Source organism: Rhea americana, unplaced genomic scaffold (genome assembly GCF_003343005.1).
Source record: "Rhea americana isolate MKP2758 unplaced genomic scaffold, rheAme1 scaffold_286, whole genome shotgun sequence".
Classification (NCBI taxonomy): Eukaryota; Metazoa; Chordata; class Aves; order Rheiformes; family Rheidae; genus Rhea; species Rhea americana.
In genome coordinates, this window is record NW_028186408.1 from 104,765 (window position 1) to 125,099 (window position 20,335).

Consider the following 20,335-nt stretch of genomic DNA (forward strand, 5'->3'; position numbering starts at 1 on the left):
ACTTTTATTTTTACAGGGTATTTCTTTCACTTTGGATAAGAAATGCTTCAAAGAATCAGATCAGAGATGCAGTCATGACAGACACATAACATTACACACTGCAGGGGACACGCAACAGCAACAGGTCTAGAACACTTTTTCCATCTAATACAAGGAACATTTTAAATGTGTAGAAAATAATCAGTCAAGTCTGATTTTCTTTAGAAAATTGTGTGTAAACTACTTCTCATGTAATTAGTACTATGACAGTTTTTAGTAACTCCAGCAAAGCCTTCAGAATCACATCAAACAGCACTAATGTTCAGTAGGATCAAGCCTGCGTTCAGTCTGAATTCAAAAAGTGTGCTTTATTCACAGATGCCCGAGATGCTTGTTTTTCCACCCAAATATTGGCTGTACCTTATCTGAACTACTTGATGAGGTTTTAAATTGCAACCTAGAACATTAATTAGAAAATTTTTCAGCTTTCCGGGCAAATGACTGAGGAAGACAGTCATGTACCAGAAAGCACATTTGTAGTTCCCATCTAGCAGAAGGATAGCTTGGTAATGCAGAAAGTGACATTAAAGAGAATTAACAGTGCTCTCAGATGAGCAACATCCAAAACCAAAGTTTACTCCCTCACAGTGCCATATGTCAAAAGCAATCAGCCTTCCTCACAGTGCAAGGGAAAGTTTCTTAATTACAGGGAACTGCCATAGAAAATTCAAGTCGTGCTATAACTTTTGCTATCTACAATTAGCAGCACAGTTTCTTTATCTCAACCTTCCCTACCTCTCCTGGTGAAATATAACCAAAGTAGTCAACAAGGTACCAAAATCCATCTACTCTCTCACTCACCTTCAACTTAAATAACCTCTTGTTAGTTACAGAAGAACAGCACTTAATTACAGACACTTTCTTCCTGAGGCAAAATGAACTTAAGCTGCACTGCTCTGAATTAAAAAGACATTAACAGACATGCTGTCTCTATTGTGAGAACAAGAGACTTGAAAATTGTATTCAGCAATTTTGCTTATCATGGTGGAAATAAATTTAAAATAAAAGACTTAAGCATTTTCATTAGTTTACTCCCACATAGCCCCTGTATGAACAGCTGGCAAAAAGAAAGATGCTTTTCCACAGTACTCTTTTAAGGAAGAGTTTTTTCAGATTCTTTGGGGGAAATTATAAAGATTTAATTATTCAATGAGAGCTTTATAAGTCCTGAAGAAGTTGTACTTTTACTGAAATTCATCAGCAGCAGCACCTAGAAGACAGGTGACAGCTTTAGGGGCAGACAGCTACATGAAAACCATTCACAACAATTTTGAATCTTAGTATTTTCATTCATCTTAGAGAAATGCAGAGTTATCTGTAAACATATGCTTACCTGTTATAATTCATCCTGTTGCAATTTGGGGAACTAAATGATCAATTCCACTGAAATACTGCTCAACTGTTAGCATAGCATGCCACATGCTCCTGATTTGAGACTAAGCAGAGTTAAAAACCTTAGAGAAGAACTATAGATGGGCTGTTACTAAAACCCAAACACTGTTAAAAAATAAACACATTGCCAAAGTCATGTTTAATGCACAGCAGCCAATCCCTCAGGAGAAATATGCAAAATACTATCTTAAGAACCAAAAAGTCCAGCTAAATAAGCAAAATACTAAATCCTATTAGGGACATAATCTTGATAAAGATCAATCTGGCTTTCATTTCTATTCATTAAGAAAAGAAGAAACAAAAAAATAATCCCAATGAAGATTAAAATAGCATAGCTTAAGACTTCTATATCAATTTACCACTTACTGATCTTCAAAATCCTTTAACTTATAGATTTCACTCTAAGCACAAATGGGCAAAATAAGAACTTTAACATAAAATTACTATGCAATTTAAGGTTAGGGGACTTAGAAATACAAGTATGAATTAAAACTACATGCAGCAAGCGTCCTTCGCAGTTCAAGTCTGATCAGTTAAAAGTAATAATGGTCTAAATTTACACTAGTAAGTGAAAGAAAGAAGTCCACAGTTCTGATGTGAATGTGGCAACCCTAACAAATTCTAAAGTCGGAGGCATAAAGTCAATGACATGCATTAATCTTACRAAAACTGAGACCTTAAAGAAAGAAGTTTTCCTGGGGGAACTTAAGAACCACTACAGCAAGCAGAGTAAGGTGCAATTTTTATCTTTTAACTTGACAGCTAGAGAAAGAATTTTCCTTTGACCTATCTGAATCGGGGGACTGTCCCTCTCCTCTGCCCTTAAGTAGCTAATCTTGTCTTCTACAGCTTTAAAATACATTTTATGGAAAGACCAGAAGTACAGATCCCTTCTCACCAAGTGAAAAGCAGGAATAAGTGTTACCTGAACACAATTTTAATGGTAGTGAACAGAAATAAGATGACAATGTACAGACTAGATTTTATTACCTATTTAACATCAAACACTTCAAAACATAATCCAGTGTTTTCTCACCACTGAAAGTCAAAAAGTAATCCTTTTGCTGATGCACATACTTTTTGAGAGAGGAAGATGACCACTATCACAYTTATACAGTGATCTCAAAGCAATTTACATAGCAGGTAACCAAAAAACAAATATAAGCCACTATATTATAACTCATCAACTAGTATTTCTTATTTTGGCAGTACAAAAAAGTGGTCAGATGCACTTAAGTTTTTAAAGTTAAGTTTCTTACCTTCTGAGGCTGTCTTTCTTCTCTTCTCTTGCCAAGCAGCTATCTAAATGTTTGTTTATATATTGTTCTGGAATAGTAACCCCACAAACAGGGCAATCCACTGAAAGCAAAGGAGAATACTTTTACTAACACATACATTAAAGCAAAATCAAGTGTTCTCATGTGAAAAGTATTAATTGTTGATTGAAGAAAACAAAAACCTGAATTTCCAGATCTCTTTTTTTTTTAAAAGGATCTGGCACATCTAACTAGAGTCTTCGTTCTTAGCAGTTATATAAAGGTGAATAAATATTCTGGAGTAAAAATAGTATATAAGAACGTATCTTGTCTTCTGTCCACAGTAAGATGGAAAGAAACCTCTAACACAAATGCAGAATAACATACATATTATATAGAAATCTAAGGATTAATATAAACGTAAGAATAAGTGTATTTCTGTGACAACTTCTCACTTTTGTAGTATTTCACTCCTAAATAAAGGAACTTGTTTTATTCTGATGAGAGAGTATAGCACAAACTTTATTCATTTTAGCATGATGTTCCCACTTTATGGCTCTTAAAAAGATTGTCAGTATATGAGTCAGTTAACAAAATCTCATAGGAATATGGTGATCCAGCTATGCCTCATACTCATTTTAAAGTTTAMATTTCAATATTTAAAGCAAAAGGTGTGTAAAACTTGCTAGAAAAGCTTCATCACTGCCTCACTTTGGGACCCTGGCTTACATTGTTTGACCTTTTTTTTTTTTCTAGTTGAAATAATTTCAATGTAATACATACCAGAGAATTTAATAAGGTCATAAAATGGTGATCAAGTGCTCAAGAGTAAATGAGAGGTAAAATTTCATATTAGTTTTAAATTATTAATGTGAGCAAGTCTGCATAGAACGAGAGGACAGATCTTTTGGCTAAGCAGATGCTACATTTATATGGCTACTTTCAGATTACACCTGTATTACATCTTTAATGAGTATTTACCCAGATAATTAATAGATATGAACTTCAGAGTTCCAGTCTATTAAGTAGTTAAACAAAAATTTTAAAGGATAAATATGAACATTAGTTCATAGCAATCAATATTTTACTCTGATGTGGTCCACTGTCTTACCTAATTTAGGTTTTTTTATTGACTCAATGGGATGATGTCACAAAACAGGATTCTGTCATTTTATTATTTATTTTGAAATATGAGAAGCTGAAACTAATTTTAACTCTGGACAATTATGGAAGAATAAAACAGAGACTGTCTCCAGGAGAGCGTATGAACAAAACTATTAACAAATTTGAAACCATGATGACTTCAATTTGACCTGCTTGAGCAGGGGGTTGGACCAGATGATCTCCAGAGGTCCCTTCCAACCTTACTGATTCTATGATTTTGATTGTATATATATCACTCAAATAACAAACACTATAAAATTAGCTTGCTTCCGATTACTTGAGAATATGAGAACAGAATGAACGACGATATTGTCTGTCTAACCATTAAGGGGAAAGAGAAGAGAAAATGACTTTATTTTCTACTGAGTAAGCCTGTTGTGTAACCACTGGTTAGAGTTGTTACTAWAAACAAAGGAATCTAAGAGTTGAACTCCACTTATTTGCTTGGCATCAACCCAAACTTCTTCATCAAGAATATGCTTGTAACATAACTGCTTATGTGAGACAGGCAACTATTTCACACAAACATCCAGCCATCTGAATGAAACACAGCCCAGTTAAAGAGGACGCACCTGAAAATATCAATACTTTAACTGGCAGATCAGAATATTGCAGAAAAATGAGATGAATGCCATATATTGATGGTTCTCTGATGCATATAGCCAGCCAATAACAAGGACTCAGGGAAAAGAACAGGATGAAACAAAAAAATAAAGCATCTCACCTTTCTTAACTAATTTTGCCATAGATGTAGAAGGTTCTTCATGATTTTTGGCACACACTGGACTCTTTCCTGATCCCACTTCAYCGTCTTTACCACAAGCCTCTGGAGAACTGCTGCAAAGGTTATAGTGGTTCTCAGTTTTGCAAACCTTCCCATCTGTTTCTGCAAGTCCATCTGTCTTTGCTGGAGTGCGAACRTTTTCCTTTTTCAAGAAACCATCAATCACTGGTACCTCTTCTTTTTGGCCAGTTTTAACTGGCCAAGCCACAGGACTTCTAACATGGCTTTTGCCAGTTGATCGTCTGCTACAGGCCAATGGAGAAGAAATGACTGGAGTATCCATGACCAACTGGAACAGCTGTTGTCTAGAAGTATCCAGAAAGCAACATGCAGTTAGCTACATCTCAAAGAAAAAGTTAACACTGTTAGAAGAAATAGGGAGAGAAAACAGCTGGGAATAGGCTTCCACTCCAATTCTTCCTCATTCTCCCTCTTGCTAGCAGACAGGACTTGTGACTTGCCTAGCCCACAGAAACCACAAGCACACTAGCTCAGTGTCACCACACTCTACAGAACCTAAGAACTATTTTCCCGATTTTCAAACAAAATAAATTATAGTACAATTGTAAGAAAGTGAGCATCAATACATGGCACACAGTGTGGAACAAGTTTTTCACCCTTACTTGCAGACCATAGATAAACAGTTTCAAGACAAAGTACGTCAAGCAAGGTATGTGCTGTGATAGACACTCCCCAAAACAGAAGTCCACAGAAAATGTTTCCATGTTCTTTCTGTTCTTCCTTACTGCTGATCATCTTAGTACAGCTGCTCACTGACCACCCAGCAGAAAAAAAATCCCTCTAAAACAATAACTGAATGTTTGTCAATTCCTGAAATTTGGCATCAGTCAGCCTGGACTGTGTGTGTTACATGGTTCATTGATGATCTTTCAATATGCATCATTAAACACACCTGAGAAATAATTTTCTTAGATATAAGGTAAATTTCCACACAGCAAATTGCAAACATACTGCAGTAAAAGCAGCTCTTCTGCATCTTCTCAATATACTGGGTAATTTAAAACATGGAAAAAACTTGTTAACCTATCTTATGTCTGCCTCTCCCTAATTTTAGTACTTCAGAATGATGGGCTTGCCAAATAATGCAAGCTCTCCATTTTTTCCTCATATTTAAGTTTCAGGAAAACATAACCACCCTTTCAAACTGCCACCTTCAGTCTCCATCAGAGTGCATACTGCTTACGCACACATGCTCTTCCCTCCCCCTGCACTTCCCACCCTCCTCAAGGCCAGCCAATAGCAAGTGGATGCAAGTTAAACTGAGGTCTCTTTCCAAAGAAATAAACTTTAATTTTATCACTAGGAACTTGGTGGAAGCAGAAGGTTCATTTTTCTGTCTCACTTTCATTAGTACTTTTAGCTTTGAGCCAACATGTAGAATTATGAGATCTGCTGTCCTGCTCAGGCAACTGAAAGTTACTGAAGAGCCTACAGATTTTAAAGACATGTTTTCTTCCTTACCCTCCTATGGGTTTCTGCAGAGTTCTGTTTATTTTGCCACATATTTTATACAAATCCATCTAAAATAAAGTAAGCCAAAGCCTGCAGTCTTGGCATGGAGACTGCATAGCAGTGCAGCTGTCTAGACTGTCCGCATACCTTTTGGTTCACTTTCACTCCCGTATCATCATAGGCAGAGAGAAGGTTTTCCCAACCAATGTCAATGACGGATAAGCCACATGCATTCCAATCTTACACGCTACTTCTTTGACAAGAATCCTCAACATCCAGAGGGGCACATTCAAGTTCATATTAYCTACCCCAAAAGAGCCAGCAGAAGCACACACCCAGGCATTAAACTGCTCCCTTGGCAACCTTTTACCCTTTCTTCACCCGTCAAGCTCTCCAGACATGCAGAGCCTGCCCACCTGTTTTAACTCTGTCCTTGGCTTGCTACAATTCCCATAACCATCACCTGCCAAGCGCTACCCTGCTGCATGGTCAGAAATCTTATCAAAAAAAGAAGCAATTGTGAAAAAGTTTTACCACGTACAAGCTGTGACAAACCAGTATAGCTTACAAGAAAAWTGTAAAGGAAAAACACTAACAATAATGAATGGAGGAAATGGGTTCACCTCCTGAGATATTCTCAGGGGTGGTGGGGATCTCCCCCTCACTTCTTTTTACAGCAGGGTAACAAGAGAGAGGGAGGCAAGAACAGGGACAACTTTTGAGGTTGTTGGAGAGTCCGAGAGGCTCCACACCAAGAGACATGCTGTACCTCACACACATCTCACTCCACTCATAAATCCATACCAAGTGACTCACACTGCAGCAGCTCCAAAGCAGCAGGCCTAAAGCTTGACATTCAAAGCAGAGTACAATAAAGGTGATGCCCACTTTGGCTAAGAGGCAAGCCCCTCCTTGTACTGCTACTTACAACTGCACAAAAYGTTGAGCATCTCTCAAACATATCTGTGTGTTCTTCCAGTTCATAATACTTCAGAACATACCAGAATACCAAAAATACTGGTCGAAATCATTTTGGATTATGATTTTTTTTAAGCAACAGGAGACTGTGGGTGATGCATTTACAGAACATGCAGAGTGCCATAAAATTATTTTTTATAGCACTTTCATGAAGACACAAAGCCCATAAGTTTCAAGTGTAGCTATGCTGTAAAATTTACAATTGAAAAACATTCCAGTGTTGGGCGACTACTTAGAAAACCTATCAGTCTTAAGATAAAGATCTGTTATGTCTGGGAAAAAAAAAAACTAAGAACTTGCTGTATATATGTCTTCACTTTTAAAAGACAGATACATCACTCCATGCCCCAACAATTATACTAGTTAATAATGGATTCATGATGAATAAACGGAATAATCAGCTCAGCACACTTAACATTTTGCTGCTGCTATATTCAAGCTAGATTCAAAAGCCCGACTGGAGYTTGATTTTTCTGGATTACAGGAAGAAATTGATATTAATCAGTGGCAAGTTACATTAGGACTAAGACACCCTGAATTTCTACAGAAAAAAAAAMCAGCAATTAAGTGTGGCAGGAAAACTGTTTTCTTGTCTCCTCCTGCCTAGATAAGAACTGGACGTTTCTAAGAAGGTTAATTCCATGGCTGACACAAATATAGAGTGGTCTAGCTACTGTTGTCATAAGATCAACTTCACGGGAAATTAAAGAGCTTCTTGAATGGGAACATATACAGCACCTTTAAGCAGACATGTCTCACTTCTGCTTGTTTGCTGTTTATAAAGGAGTGTATTTCGTCCTAAAGCACCAGCAAGTTCTGACAGAATACCCCTGCACACGGCCCTCAGCAGGAATAATTGCCATATGAAAGAACTCAGTTTCATTGCAGATAAATRCACTGTATTCTTCAACTTAAAGGTAGCAAGCTACGGTCCCAGAAGATCTGTCAGATCACAGATGGCTATACTTCGCAGTAAAGTTCCAAAGCAAATCAGTTGCCTTTTACTCCTAAAATGTTTAGGCAAAATTTAATCTTGTATGAAAGAATAAACTTGTGAACTCAGGGTGGGTTGTGCTGGAGGTTACAAGGTGGACTACCTAAATGTAAGACTATCCCACTTCAAATACAACTGCTTATTTGGACAAAGGCAGACAAAATAATGAAATTACCATTCAGAAAAYTTCTCTTTCTGTAACAATTATATCAATAAAATATGTTTTGGTGTATACAGACACACACAAACTGGAGAACAATAAAACAAAATCTATCCTAACAATAAACTGAAAAAGGGTGTTGTAATTACATCACCAGTCTACAAATAATCTCAAAGATATTTCTCATATTGAAGGATAAAGACTTACGAATAGATTTTCTGAAGAGATTTGATTTTGGAATAGAATCGATGGAAAGAAATCTAGGCATACGTTAACTTGTTTGTGAGAACACAACCGCCTTTTAAGTCTCCCTCTGCTTTTCTGGTGGGAAAAGCCAGAGAAGGCTCCTGCTGAACTCGACAGAGGCGGGGACAGCCGGCTCCCTCGGCTCTGTGGGGACATCTACTGGCTGCAGGGGCACCGGGCCAGAGCCCAGACACCTCGCCCTGCGCGGAGAGCCCAAGCACGCCCGGCTAAAGCGGGCAGTCCCGTCGACCTTATCTCAGGCTGTCTGACCTGCCACTTCCCTTCCTGCATGCCAGACCCGCGCTACCGGCACTTCTTACTGCCACAGGAACCCTGATGGTTGCTCTGCAGGTGATTCTGCCGAGCACGATCACGCTTGAAGGTTCATTCATCATTCCAGAGACAAGGGCGGAAAAGCCAAGGGAAAGCAGGCAATTAACGAGGAAATTCACCATCTACCATTACCAGATAAGGCTTACTTAGAAACTTACTCTATTAGTAGACATGATGACAAAATATTTTAAAAGACTGCATTTTGCATGCAACTTTTAAACAATTAACWTTTACCTAGATTATCTATTACACGCCCTTATGAAGCTAACACAAAGTACTACCCACTCCAAAAGGTTTCAGCGGATAGTTTCACCTTACTGGCACAAAAGTGATAATTGCCTCATAGCCTCCGTTTAAGAGCACAGGTGCCCTTTTAGGGCCGAAAGAGGAGCCAGTAAGACGTTAGTATGTCCTAACATTCATTGGTATAACTACTGCCCAATTTTTCCCTTCTGACTCATCCTCTTTAAAGGCTAGCCTGGATTAGRGCAGGGAGCTATTACTCTTTCAGTTTGGCTGTAAATAGACTGTCATTGTAATACTCTGTATATGGCATACTTTCTCTACTAGGCATGCTTCAATAAAGGTATCAAAATTTTGCAGTTTTTCTTCTTCAGATCTGCAAGATTTGCAAAGAAATTTTCAGTATACTTATTTGTCAAGATCCTGCTTCCCATTTTATGGTAAGTTCACATCTCCCTTGCCCAAGGAGCTATGAAGTAGAGAAAGAAGGCAGGAATGTAATGCTTCTGCATACAGTCAGGGGGAAGGAAGGTAAGTGTCAGTCTTCCTAGAAAAAGCTCACACAGGACAGTTCTAAAGGTACTGAARCACAATTTCTCTCCTTGAAATTCCTTCTGCAGTTCTCGCGGAAGATAATCACTGTATTAGAAATGACAATACCTGCTCCCAGAACGCTGCGAGAGCAGATGTGTTTCTTCCTATGACTCACTAGCCGACAAGTAACCCTGATCAGGAACCAAAGACATAACCTTGAAAGTAAAAACACATTTTTCTTCCCTGCGTGTATATATATATATATATATATATATATATATATATATATATATATAAAAGATCATTTTCAGCAGCAACCAGTTTTCTATTTATGTAACTAGAATTATAATTTCCATTTCTACATTTTTCTAATTATGTGATGCAGAAACTGATKATTTTTACCAGAATATTTTTTTTTWAATAGACAACAAAATTAATGTCAGAACAACCCCAGACGTTTACACTTTGTACTATTTTRGAAGCCACTGCTCTCATGGCAGCTGACAAAACTCAACATTGTTCATGCACTCCACCGCTTACTCTCATGACCCGAGGAAAGATTGCTCTGCACCCGTTAAAATGGCCTGTGGTTTATAATTGCCCAATAGGGCAACGCGCATCCTTAGCACATTCATTACTCAGTATATTTGTGTATTCTGCTCCCTCTACCTTTTCACACAGAATACAACATTAATGGGCACAGTTCCATAATGAATACCACATACATCTTCACTGTTGCTGGGAAACCTCAGTCTACAACTTCTACTGGGAGGAAAGCAGGATTCCCAGAACAGTCACTGAGCTAAACAGAGCATGAATTATCATGAAGGCTGTGATTCTGCACACACTTATAGCACAAGCCAAATGCTGAAAGAAAGTATAAATGGGAGGGACATTCAGGACTATTCAGAATGATTTCCACCCCCCTGCACACACTGACCTTGCTGCACAGTTTTTATTTTTGTTAACTGTACTAGCAACATTAACATTTTCTTTCCCTACAGGTCTAAGAAACATGTTCACATTTTGTTGAATGCTGAAAAGATTTAAGATTTAATTTTCATAAATGCTAAACCACTTGAGGCTCAAGTCAAGGGGGCAAGGATTTRAGGAGCTCAGCACATTTCAAAAAAATCAAACCCTGCAGTTTGGGTTTGTTCTGGGGAGGTCCAAAAGAAAACAGAAAAGGAAGACACGAAGGGATGAGACAGATAGTTTGTCTTCTACTAGCTTCTCTAGGCCAGACCCACCAACACCTTTACAGTTTAATGACACCCAAAACATTCCCCAAGCAGGTAGTACTCCCTCTGAACATAGGGCCATCTGCAGAGTACATGCAACGTCAGACCAGAAGAGAYCAACAGCTGAAGGTACTTTTGCAACAGCACTCGCCTCACAGGCAGTCTCTTGGCTCCTCCACTCAATTTCAGCAGCTCTGGTAGTATATCCAATTCAAAGATTATATGAGAGGAATTAAGTCCCACCTCAAATTGTGAAAAACAAAGCACATCTCTTCAAGGTCCATAACAGCATTCATGAAACTGCAAGTCCTGAGGCAGAGCATCTTTCATTCTTGCTCTCAACACAAATCTCCAAGAGCTTGACATAACTATCACCTCAGAACTGAAGCTATGAAAAGTGAGGAAACTTTAGTGGCAYTGAACAGCACAGCTTCCATCCCTCATCACCAGAATTCAAAAAGTTGAACATTAAAAAATTTAAAAAATAGAAGAGGGGAAGTTATTTTCTACATATGATGGAGCTGGAAAACACCAAGCAGAAAAAAGGCTTTCCAAGGCTTTGGAAAATCAGATACTCAGAGGTGATATTTTTTTTTTTTTTTAGGACTGTGGACACGTCACAGAATGAAGATAAAGTCAATCACTTGTACTGGCTTCAGTTTCTCATTTTAATACACTTATCACTAAACAATCTGATAGCATTTTACTTCATTAAAAACTATATTAAATTCTTTGGGCAATCCAAGTTGTTCTTCCAAATAAAATCTTGAACAGAAATTCTGTCTCCCTCTCATATAGAGGTTGTTTATCTCTCTTCAATTACAATACTTTCAGAAGTCTATTTGCATACTTTATGCCATAAGAAATCATGAAGTGAATCTTCACAGAGAAATATTCATATCACAGAAAATACAACGAATTCACTGAAGTTGTTGATCAGTCAAGAACAGTATTTAATACAGATATTCCACAAGTAGTTACTTTCTCAAAACAAAGGAATCTTCCTCTTTTTTGCCCTCAGTGGATGCCTACGACACAAACATTTTCAAAGCTGTTCAAATGTTTACCAGGTTAACTGAGGACATTACAGTTTTAGGTTTATTGATCTAAATCTGTGTTGAGAAGTTGACTGAACTCCAGGTTACAAGAGGAAAGATTAAACTACTCTGACTGGTAAGATTTACACTGATGCATTAAAGCAGTCAAAAAAAATATTAAAATTTAAGATTCAATATCATAATGGATCCAAGTCAGCAGTACTTGTTCCCTAAAAAATTAGATGCTACCAAAAAAAACAGTAAACCATCTATCATTAGGAAGTACTAAAGACAGTGTAAGCTAAAATATTGGAATTGTAGAGTTTCAATTCTTCAAATAAAATCAATTAAATCTAGTAGTAGTCATAGAGAAGATTGGATCTTCATCACAGATGCACTCTGTCAAGAAACAAAACCATAAAATGAACTAGGCTTCCTATCGTCTATGAAGCCAAGAATTTCATTGATCTCAAGCTCTAAATTCATTTCAGAAAAAAAATTAATAGTATGTCTCCCACAACCATAAGAATACCTACAAAATACCTAGCAAATCACAGAGCTGCTTCTAATCAAAACTAAGCATACCATTATTAAAAGAAACAACTATTGCAGTAAGTATTTATCAAGCTAGGCTTATTTTGTTATTCCTCTCTTTAGAAGGATGTAGAGATTGAAAATGAATCAAAACCAAAGACAAAAGTAGAGAAGAAAACCAGGTGGAAACACAATATGCCATTCCTTCTCTTATCTGGGAAAACTAGTCCCCTAAAAACTAYATTTTTCCCATCCAACGAGTTCACCAAGAGAATTCGTTAAGAAGTTGACCATTATCACTAGACAAAAAGGTTTTGTTCAGACATTTTCCCCTGCACACACAGRAAGGATCTTAGAAGAAAATCTTTATTACTATTAATTTTCCTGTAGAAGTATTTGACACATCTGCTTGACTTCTACAGGTAGCTAGAGACTGTAACTAACATGGTAACTAACCAGATGTAACTCACTGTCCTGCAAATTAGATGAGGTTAACAGAAATTCTACATGTCCCTTTAAAGGGCATACAGACCTTCACCTGAAAACCTGTASTATTTTAAAGTGTAAACATTCAGCACTGCACATGTTAAGTGTCTGAKAAAACAAACGAGAATATCAAAAACATTTCTGTAAGAAACAGTTTCTGCAGCAGATGCAGCAACTTCTTCTTCCTACACAGTCAGCAAAGCATTTCTGGTACTCTCCAGAATTATCCCTTTCTCTTTTTTCCTGCTCCTTTTCAATTTGATGTTATGAACCTCTTTTTCTCCCATTTCCTTCTTTAGACTRTATCATTACTTCCACTTCTAGAGTGAACCTCTGTATTTCCCATTCAGATGCATTTACTTACACAGCTCATCAGCCATGCACCCTGCCCTTGTTAAAAAYAGAATTTGTCAGAGTCTGTATCCTCGTTCAATAGCGAACTCTGAACTGAAACATCTTTTAAGTCTTCACAAACGGCAACATAAACCTTTTTTAATCTCAACTCCTGCAATATTAACTGTATTCTGAAATTCAATTATATTTTGTCCTTTGCTTTTACAGTAAGTCTACTCTTAAAAAGAGGAGCAACAAAAGAAGCTATTATCTTCAGTATAAATTTGTTAATATAACTCAGTGCTGTGACAGAAAGCATCCAGTAGCCTTGGCCCTTCAGTAACCTCATCACTTCAGCAATGAAGCCAGGCCGGGCGGGGTGATGTAGATACTGACTTAGGGTTTCTCATACGGGAAACAGAAGACAGTTTACACTGTAGAGGGAGATCAGAAGCTCCTGGGGACCATTCAGGCACTTGAATGTGAATCACCCAGGAAAGGGGTTGCATCACAGACCAGAAAACAAGCAGACCAATACTAACATGATTTATGCCGAAGCTGACAGGAAGCTGTCCAACCTTCATTCACTCCTCATGAACACAGCAACAGTCACTGGAATCCAAAACCAGATTCGATAACATTTCTGTCACACAGGATTTTTTTGCTTACTTTTCACACTACTCTTCACTCTGCTCCTATACAAGGAGGCTCCTGGCTTGACTAGCAGAGATTAAAGTTCTTCCACTGATACCAAGCAAGTGACTACAAACATCCATGAAGCACTGTAAGAAGGCTGCAACTCCTGTGCCAGGTACCTTGAGGTATATCTGAAAGGCGTTACCAGTGTATAACAACAATAATAGTAGTAGTAATAACAGACAACTTGTAGAAAATCATGAAAAAGTCGTCAGGGATATTTCARAAGACACTGAAATATATTTTAAAAAGTTGCCAAGTATCTGCCTTAAGACATCTCGTCCAAATTAAAATGATGATCTCTACCATTTGGAGATTTTTTTTTTTTAATCTAGAAAACTCACATCCCAGTGTTTCCCACAATTTTGGTGCTTGTTTTCATTTTAGGGCTACTTTTTGTGCCTAATAATTGTAACAGTAGGGTTACTATGAAAAAATTCCAGTAACAAATCTGAAGATAACACCTTTATGATGATTTCACTGATTTTTAATTATACAATTAAGTTTTCAAAACACATTACTAGTCAGACATKCCATGCACCCTACAATTGGCTAAATGCCATGAGATGTGCTTTTGACAAATAAACTGCCTTCATCAAGTCATTTATTATTAAAATACAGATGTGAACAGAGTCAATATTTTGGGGGTTCACTAAGTTTTTAGCACAAATGCTGGATATTGCACAAAATACGAATTAATACAAATTATATCACATCTTCCCATCTAACTGCCAAACCAGAAATAGTATTCATAAAAGCACAGTATACCTTGCAGAATTAAAGCTTTTAACTAGTTCATCTAATGTCCGGTTATTTTTCAGGTCAGATTCCGAGACTGCCTATTAAAAAAACAAAGCAAAAGAAAACAAAAAATGTCAAACAGAGCAAAACAGTAAGTGAACAGAAAAATCTTTGTTTCTTGGATATATACTTCAACCTCCACCACCCTAAATTGATAGCTGAATGAAGATGTATGAAGTTTAAGCCTTTTTTCCTGAAAGATGTGTCATCTGCCTGCTGACTCTTAGGCAATAGATAAAAACAAAACATAAAGCTAAAGCTACAAAATCCAGTATACCTAGTCTCTAACAAAGCTTTTTGTAGCCCACTTCAAACCATTTTGAAAGCCAAAACACAAATACCATGAACATGGTAATAACTTTAAGCAACAAGGAATGAAAACACATGAAGTGAAGTATTATCTTTTGAATGTTTATGGAATAAAAAAAATGAATTATAAGGTGGCTTGCCGTATTCAATTCATKCTGTTTACAGAATTTCTCATTATCTTTCGCTGTTTCTCTCTGCTCTTCTTTTGTCATTCCAAAGCTTCTATTACTCTTGCTCCACTCTTGCTTCTTATTCCATCAATCCCTCAGATTTTTGAGGGGGCAGTAGTCAAATGTGCTCTCCAGAAATGTACACCAAGAAGCCTGCATTCGTCTGAATGTTTAAAAATAGATCTGCTTTCCAGTCTTCAAAAATCTACTCTGATTCATGCTTTAGAAATATGGAAGAAAATTAGTTCTATTTTGTCAACACTCTTGAAGTACSATCCAGCTGTAAAACTAGGTATACTGGTATATGCAGTGGTCTCTTGACAATGCTAAAGACTCCTTGAAAGATGGAGAGGAGCAAACCTACTGTCAAGAGGCTTGAATGGACTTAAGTTGTGTCTGTTAGAAGAGCCTAAGAAAAACCCTACTATTGTGTGATGTTCYTTTTGCAACATAAATAGTAGATAGAATAAGCTCCTGTTCACAGAACAAAACTATAGAACAATTTAACTGTCCAAATTGTCCTTTAGGCATCCAATCTCTGTCCAAGTATCTTCAGTGATCATATAGGAAAAAACACTATAGTAACACAAACAGGCAGTTAAAAGCATTAGGGTTATTCTTTCTTTCACTATATTATGTTCACAACCGATATCTTTCAAAAGAAACTTTTTCAAATTCCCTTTCATCTCATATTCAATTCAATATACATGCGTGAACAGGCAACACACAAGTTTTTATTGGCCATATATGTTCTCAAAAGCTTCTTCGCTCATCTTAAACTCTAAACTAAATTCAACCTAATGGTAAGTTTTTTAGAAACAGCTACAATTTGAGCACCAGTGTGCCCTCCTATGAAGTTTTCAAAAATCTGGTGCCCACAATGTCATTTGATTTCAGGAACTGTTGCTATTATATGCCTTTGAAAACTCAGGCTATTCAATCAAGGAAAATTTAAGCRTTTAAATTTCAGCACTAAATGTTTTAAATGCTGGCTTTTATGAACAAAACAAGAGGCAATTCTACATGTTTTGAGATAGATATCACACACAGCTCTGAGCTAAAACCAAATTTTGATTCTCCATCTACTTCCTCTGCCTACAGTGACAGAAYAGTAGCTCAGGAGGAAAAATTCAATTGTTAGAGCATTACACTTGGTGCAAACAGACATTTTTGCCCATTGAAAAGAAAGGTGGCAAGGTATGACATGAATTATTTATTTAGCATAGTCCAAAACTTGAGACTGAAATTTACTAGAAATAAACAACAAACAAATATGGGACAAATAAAACACTTACCACACAGCATGTTGGACACTGAGTTTTGTAGGACAAGAACTTGCGTATACAAAGTGAACAATCTGGGAAAAGGAAATATATAGTTTTCAATAGGCATTCTTCCAAATGTACTTCAATACAGTGCTTGTTAGCATATTTTCTCTTTCTACAATATATGCAAACGATTCCACAATATATGAATATTGATGTTAATTATTTGGAAAAATTGTATGTTTCCAGTCTCATAGAAAAAAATGCATCTCATACAGGCATTTTTCAACATGTGACTCAGTTTTCCTGAGAAAGGCAGAAGTTCATTTTTCTTTAATTTACCCAAGGCTRGAAGATGTTAGCCTGCTACTACCACTAAAAGTGGAAGAGGTGCATTGGTCTACAACAGTGGAGTTCACTGCCCCAGGCCCCCCCCCCCYTTTTTTTTTTTTGACATTGCCTAACATTGTCAGATCACTTTCATTTTCCTGTACAGCCCCAGACAAATTCTCCACCCCCTCTTTATTCCAGACGTTTTTTTTTCCATTCCCCAAATTATCAACCTATTATTGAGGGAAAAGGCTAAAGATGGACAACAGCACTGGAATGCTAATGCAGATATGGCTCAAATGCTTCCCATTAAAAGCAAGTCRTATCATCATCACAGGAGGCTTCAATACCTTGTTGAAATATATCCTAAATTTCATTTTGTCTCAGGAAATTCCTGATAATTCYTTATTTTACTTTCTGTACTTATTTATGAGCTTTCATAACCACTTCAAGATAATAAGAAATAAAAGTTTCAGTACTCCACAGCAAGACAGATACTCACGAGTTTTTTATTGTTCAGTTTCAGCACTTATGCACTTTAATTACTACAACTAATCAATAGTCACATAAGTAGATATATTTCAAAAACCCTCTCTGAAGAAGTCTGAGAAGTAGGAGTACTAATACACCAATTCAACAATTACACCTGCAAATCCATCCAAATGCTCAAGAATTACATTATACAGTATGATGTGATAAAGGGAAAATCCACATAAAAACAAATAATCTTTAMCTGTATGAATATGAATCAATTTAATAGATCTAGGCCGTGAACATTTGACAACCACTCATCTTCAGTAAGCAATGGGATTGATTTACATTCACAGCCATCACTACTCACCCAGGTGAAGCACAGTCAGGGATAATAAATCACTAACTCTTAGTCTTAACATTTGTGTACAAGGCTCCCACTGGGCATGTGCAGAGTTGACAAAGGCCTCACAATTCCCTGCCCAGCTCCCTTCTTTCCTACTCAACTCTTCTTCCTATKGAGAAACAGCCTAGCCATAGCCAGGTCTCAGCCTGTCATTCTTGGGGCAACAAAATAAGTTCCTGTCTGCTGTAGACTCTGTGCATACATCAGGAATTTAGTGGTGTCACAAAGCTCACTTTCATCTGCACTGAGAGACCAAATCCATCCRTAAAACCGAATCCACGAAATTATTTATAACATTTGGTTGCAGCTACCGTATTTCAGTATACAGAAAGGAAGAGAATCTCAAAATACTAATTTAATCTAAGAAACAGCTCTGGATGCTTAAATGAAAATGACAGAGTAGAAAGGTACACATAATCCACTCTTAATTTATACTGGAAGGAGCAAGGCTGAGAGGACAAAGAGCAATAAAACAAGCTTGGCCCCAGGACATTACAAACCTCTGTAATGAACCAGATAAGTCGGGATGCCACAATTTACATACCACACAGCTGGAACTCTAAGTGAACAAGCAACTCTGAAACCTGCTTAACTAGAAACGAACTGGCAAGTTGAAAAATGATTTAAAGAAAGATAAATCCTGAATGATAGAAAATAACTCCCCACAAGAGCTACAGACATTTCTATATGAGTAAGTCAAAAAGACCCACGTTCCTCTGCCCACCTCCCAGACTACCCCAGACACGGGTCAAGACTGCACATTTGCACTCGTGCTGAGCTGTGCTCAGACGAAGGCTCCTCCTCAACAGCACTGCTGGTTCACAGAGAGCTGGTGCAGTYGGTAACTCTTCTCAGGGCCCTGCTCAGTCCCTTGTGGAGGTCACCATCCCGGTAGCAGCAGTGTGTGGATCAGAGACATCCCTCAGCCGCTGCATGACAGTCACTGATTCATTTAAGCTGTTCAGATTCCTCAGCAGAAGCAGCACATTTTAATAGTCCTCCTACAAGCGGTAGCAGCCACCAGGCAATGAGAAGCACATCTAGTGATAATAACCTCTTAAACCACCTCAGCATAAATTGATTCAGCTTGTGAAATGAGTTCTAGATTAAAAACCAGAAGGACAGGGCATACTAGCTCATGCAAGGGGCCAGACAACTATAGCCTTACAGGTCTGAAGCAGCCATTCAGTGCTAGGACAGAAATTCAGATCTCGCTGCCCCAGTTCATGGCATATTAATGAAYCAAATCCAGTCATATCTGTTTGAAAGTATATGAAGTCTCAGGGTCATAATTCACCTTCACTGTGGACAGATGTCCATATTATAAAAGACATTCATCTTCAGATGCTTTTGTTATGTGAAAGAAATGACATGCCCACTCTATCTCTACAGAAACAATCTGAAGCACTGCAAAAATTAACCAACTGCTGTCAACAGAACTATTAAATGCTACCAGTCATCCAAGAACAAGCAAAGAGGAGGAATTTTAAATGGCTATGGATGCAAAGAGATTACAGAGGTAGCTAGAAGCACTGCAATAGATCACACACACACACAMACACAMAAAAAAAAGAGGAAAAAATCCTGCAAGTAAATGCAAACGTATTTCATCTTCGTCTACATTAAAGTAACTATTTATTTAATGGAAGAGGGCTTCTTTTCCTACAGTTGTTCAATTTCAGTGCACTAAGAGATTACACAGATATAACTGAGTGGGAAATATTTAAAGAAATCCTGATTTAGGGTAGAAAGTTTAGGCTTGCTGCAAATTGGGAGAAAAAAAAAGTCAAATACATAATCTGTGAAATACAATAAGGGAGACAAATTCTTTTTCAATTAAAGGCCTTTGAACCATGCTGTGTCACAAGTAGGCTAGTAACACAGATATTGTAAAGAATTTCAAGTGCTTCTTCCACATTTTTCAGTTGCTTATAGTTTTGCCAAGCTAAACAAAATCTCATTGCCAAACTACATGTAAGACAGTATCACAGTTTTTGGACAAAATAATCACAAGCATTTATTTTAATGCGAGAAAAGGCAATGTACCTTCCCTCAACCTGACTTCCAGTAARCCATTTTGTTACTACCTTTCAGTAGTTTTCAGCGACAGACAGTGTTGCATTGAAAACTCTAGCCCATAATACTCATTGCTCTCTGACATACAATTTTGAGTTTTGCTTCTAACTCARAATTTTCTGAAAGACATTTAAATGAAAGATTTTAGGAACAGATAGGATTTAAGTTAATCTAGACAACGTGTATCTGTGTCATCAGAAGAAATGAGGTTGCACCTAAACTGCACATGGAAAAGTTGGTGGCCACTTCACAACTCTCATCCAAAATAGGTCCTCTGCAACATCTCACAGGCAAACTGCTTTGCTGACCAACTGTGGAGCAGAACTACTACATATTTTGTAAACGAAAATAAGGACCAATAGCCTCTGCACTACACTCCAGCAAATAATAAATGGTCAAATGATGACTTGGCTATGAAACCATAAAGGAAAAAAATTTACAAAGACATTCTTCATTGGCTTCCTGTCACATAGATGAAGTGCAAGAGGATTTTGTTAACTCATTATAAAAACCACTAGGGCATTCTCCAGTCCTGTGTTTTCCGGAAAAAGGTATATGAGGACCAAAACATCCAATCAATATTC

The 20,335-nt window shown here is 37.4% G+C and overlaps 1 protein-coding gene across 1 annotated transcript in view; it reads right to left on the bottom strand.

The window, feature by feature from the left end:
- The window catches only part of RAD18 (RAD18 E3 ubiquitin protein ligase), a 61,890-nt gene that overhangs the window by 40,436 nt on the left and 1,119 nt on the right, over positions 1-20,335 (bottom strand). The window contains exons 3-6 of the mRNA XM_085308875.1: positions 16,499-16,560; positions 14,692-14,762; positions 4,576-4,940; positions 2,691-2,790 (exon numbers count right to left, since the gene is read on the bottom strand). Of these exons, the coding sequence (XP_085165001.1) occupies positions 2,691-2,790; positions 4,576-4,940; positions 14,692-14,762; positions 16,499-16,560 (598 nt within the window). The remainder of the gene's footprint in view (positions 1-2,690; positions 2,791-4,575; positions 4,941-14,691; positions 14,763-16,498; positions 16,561-20,335) is intronic.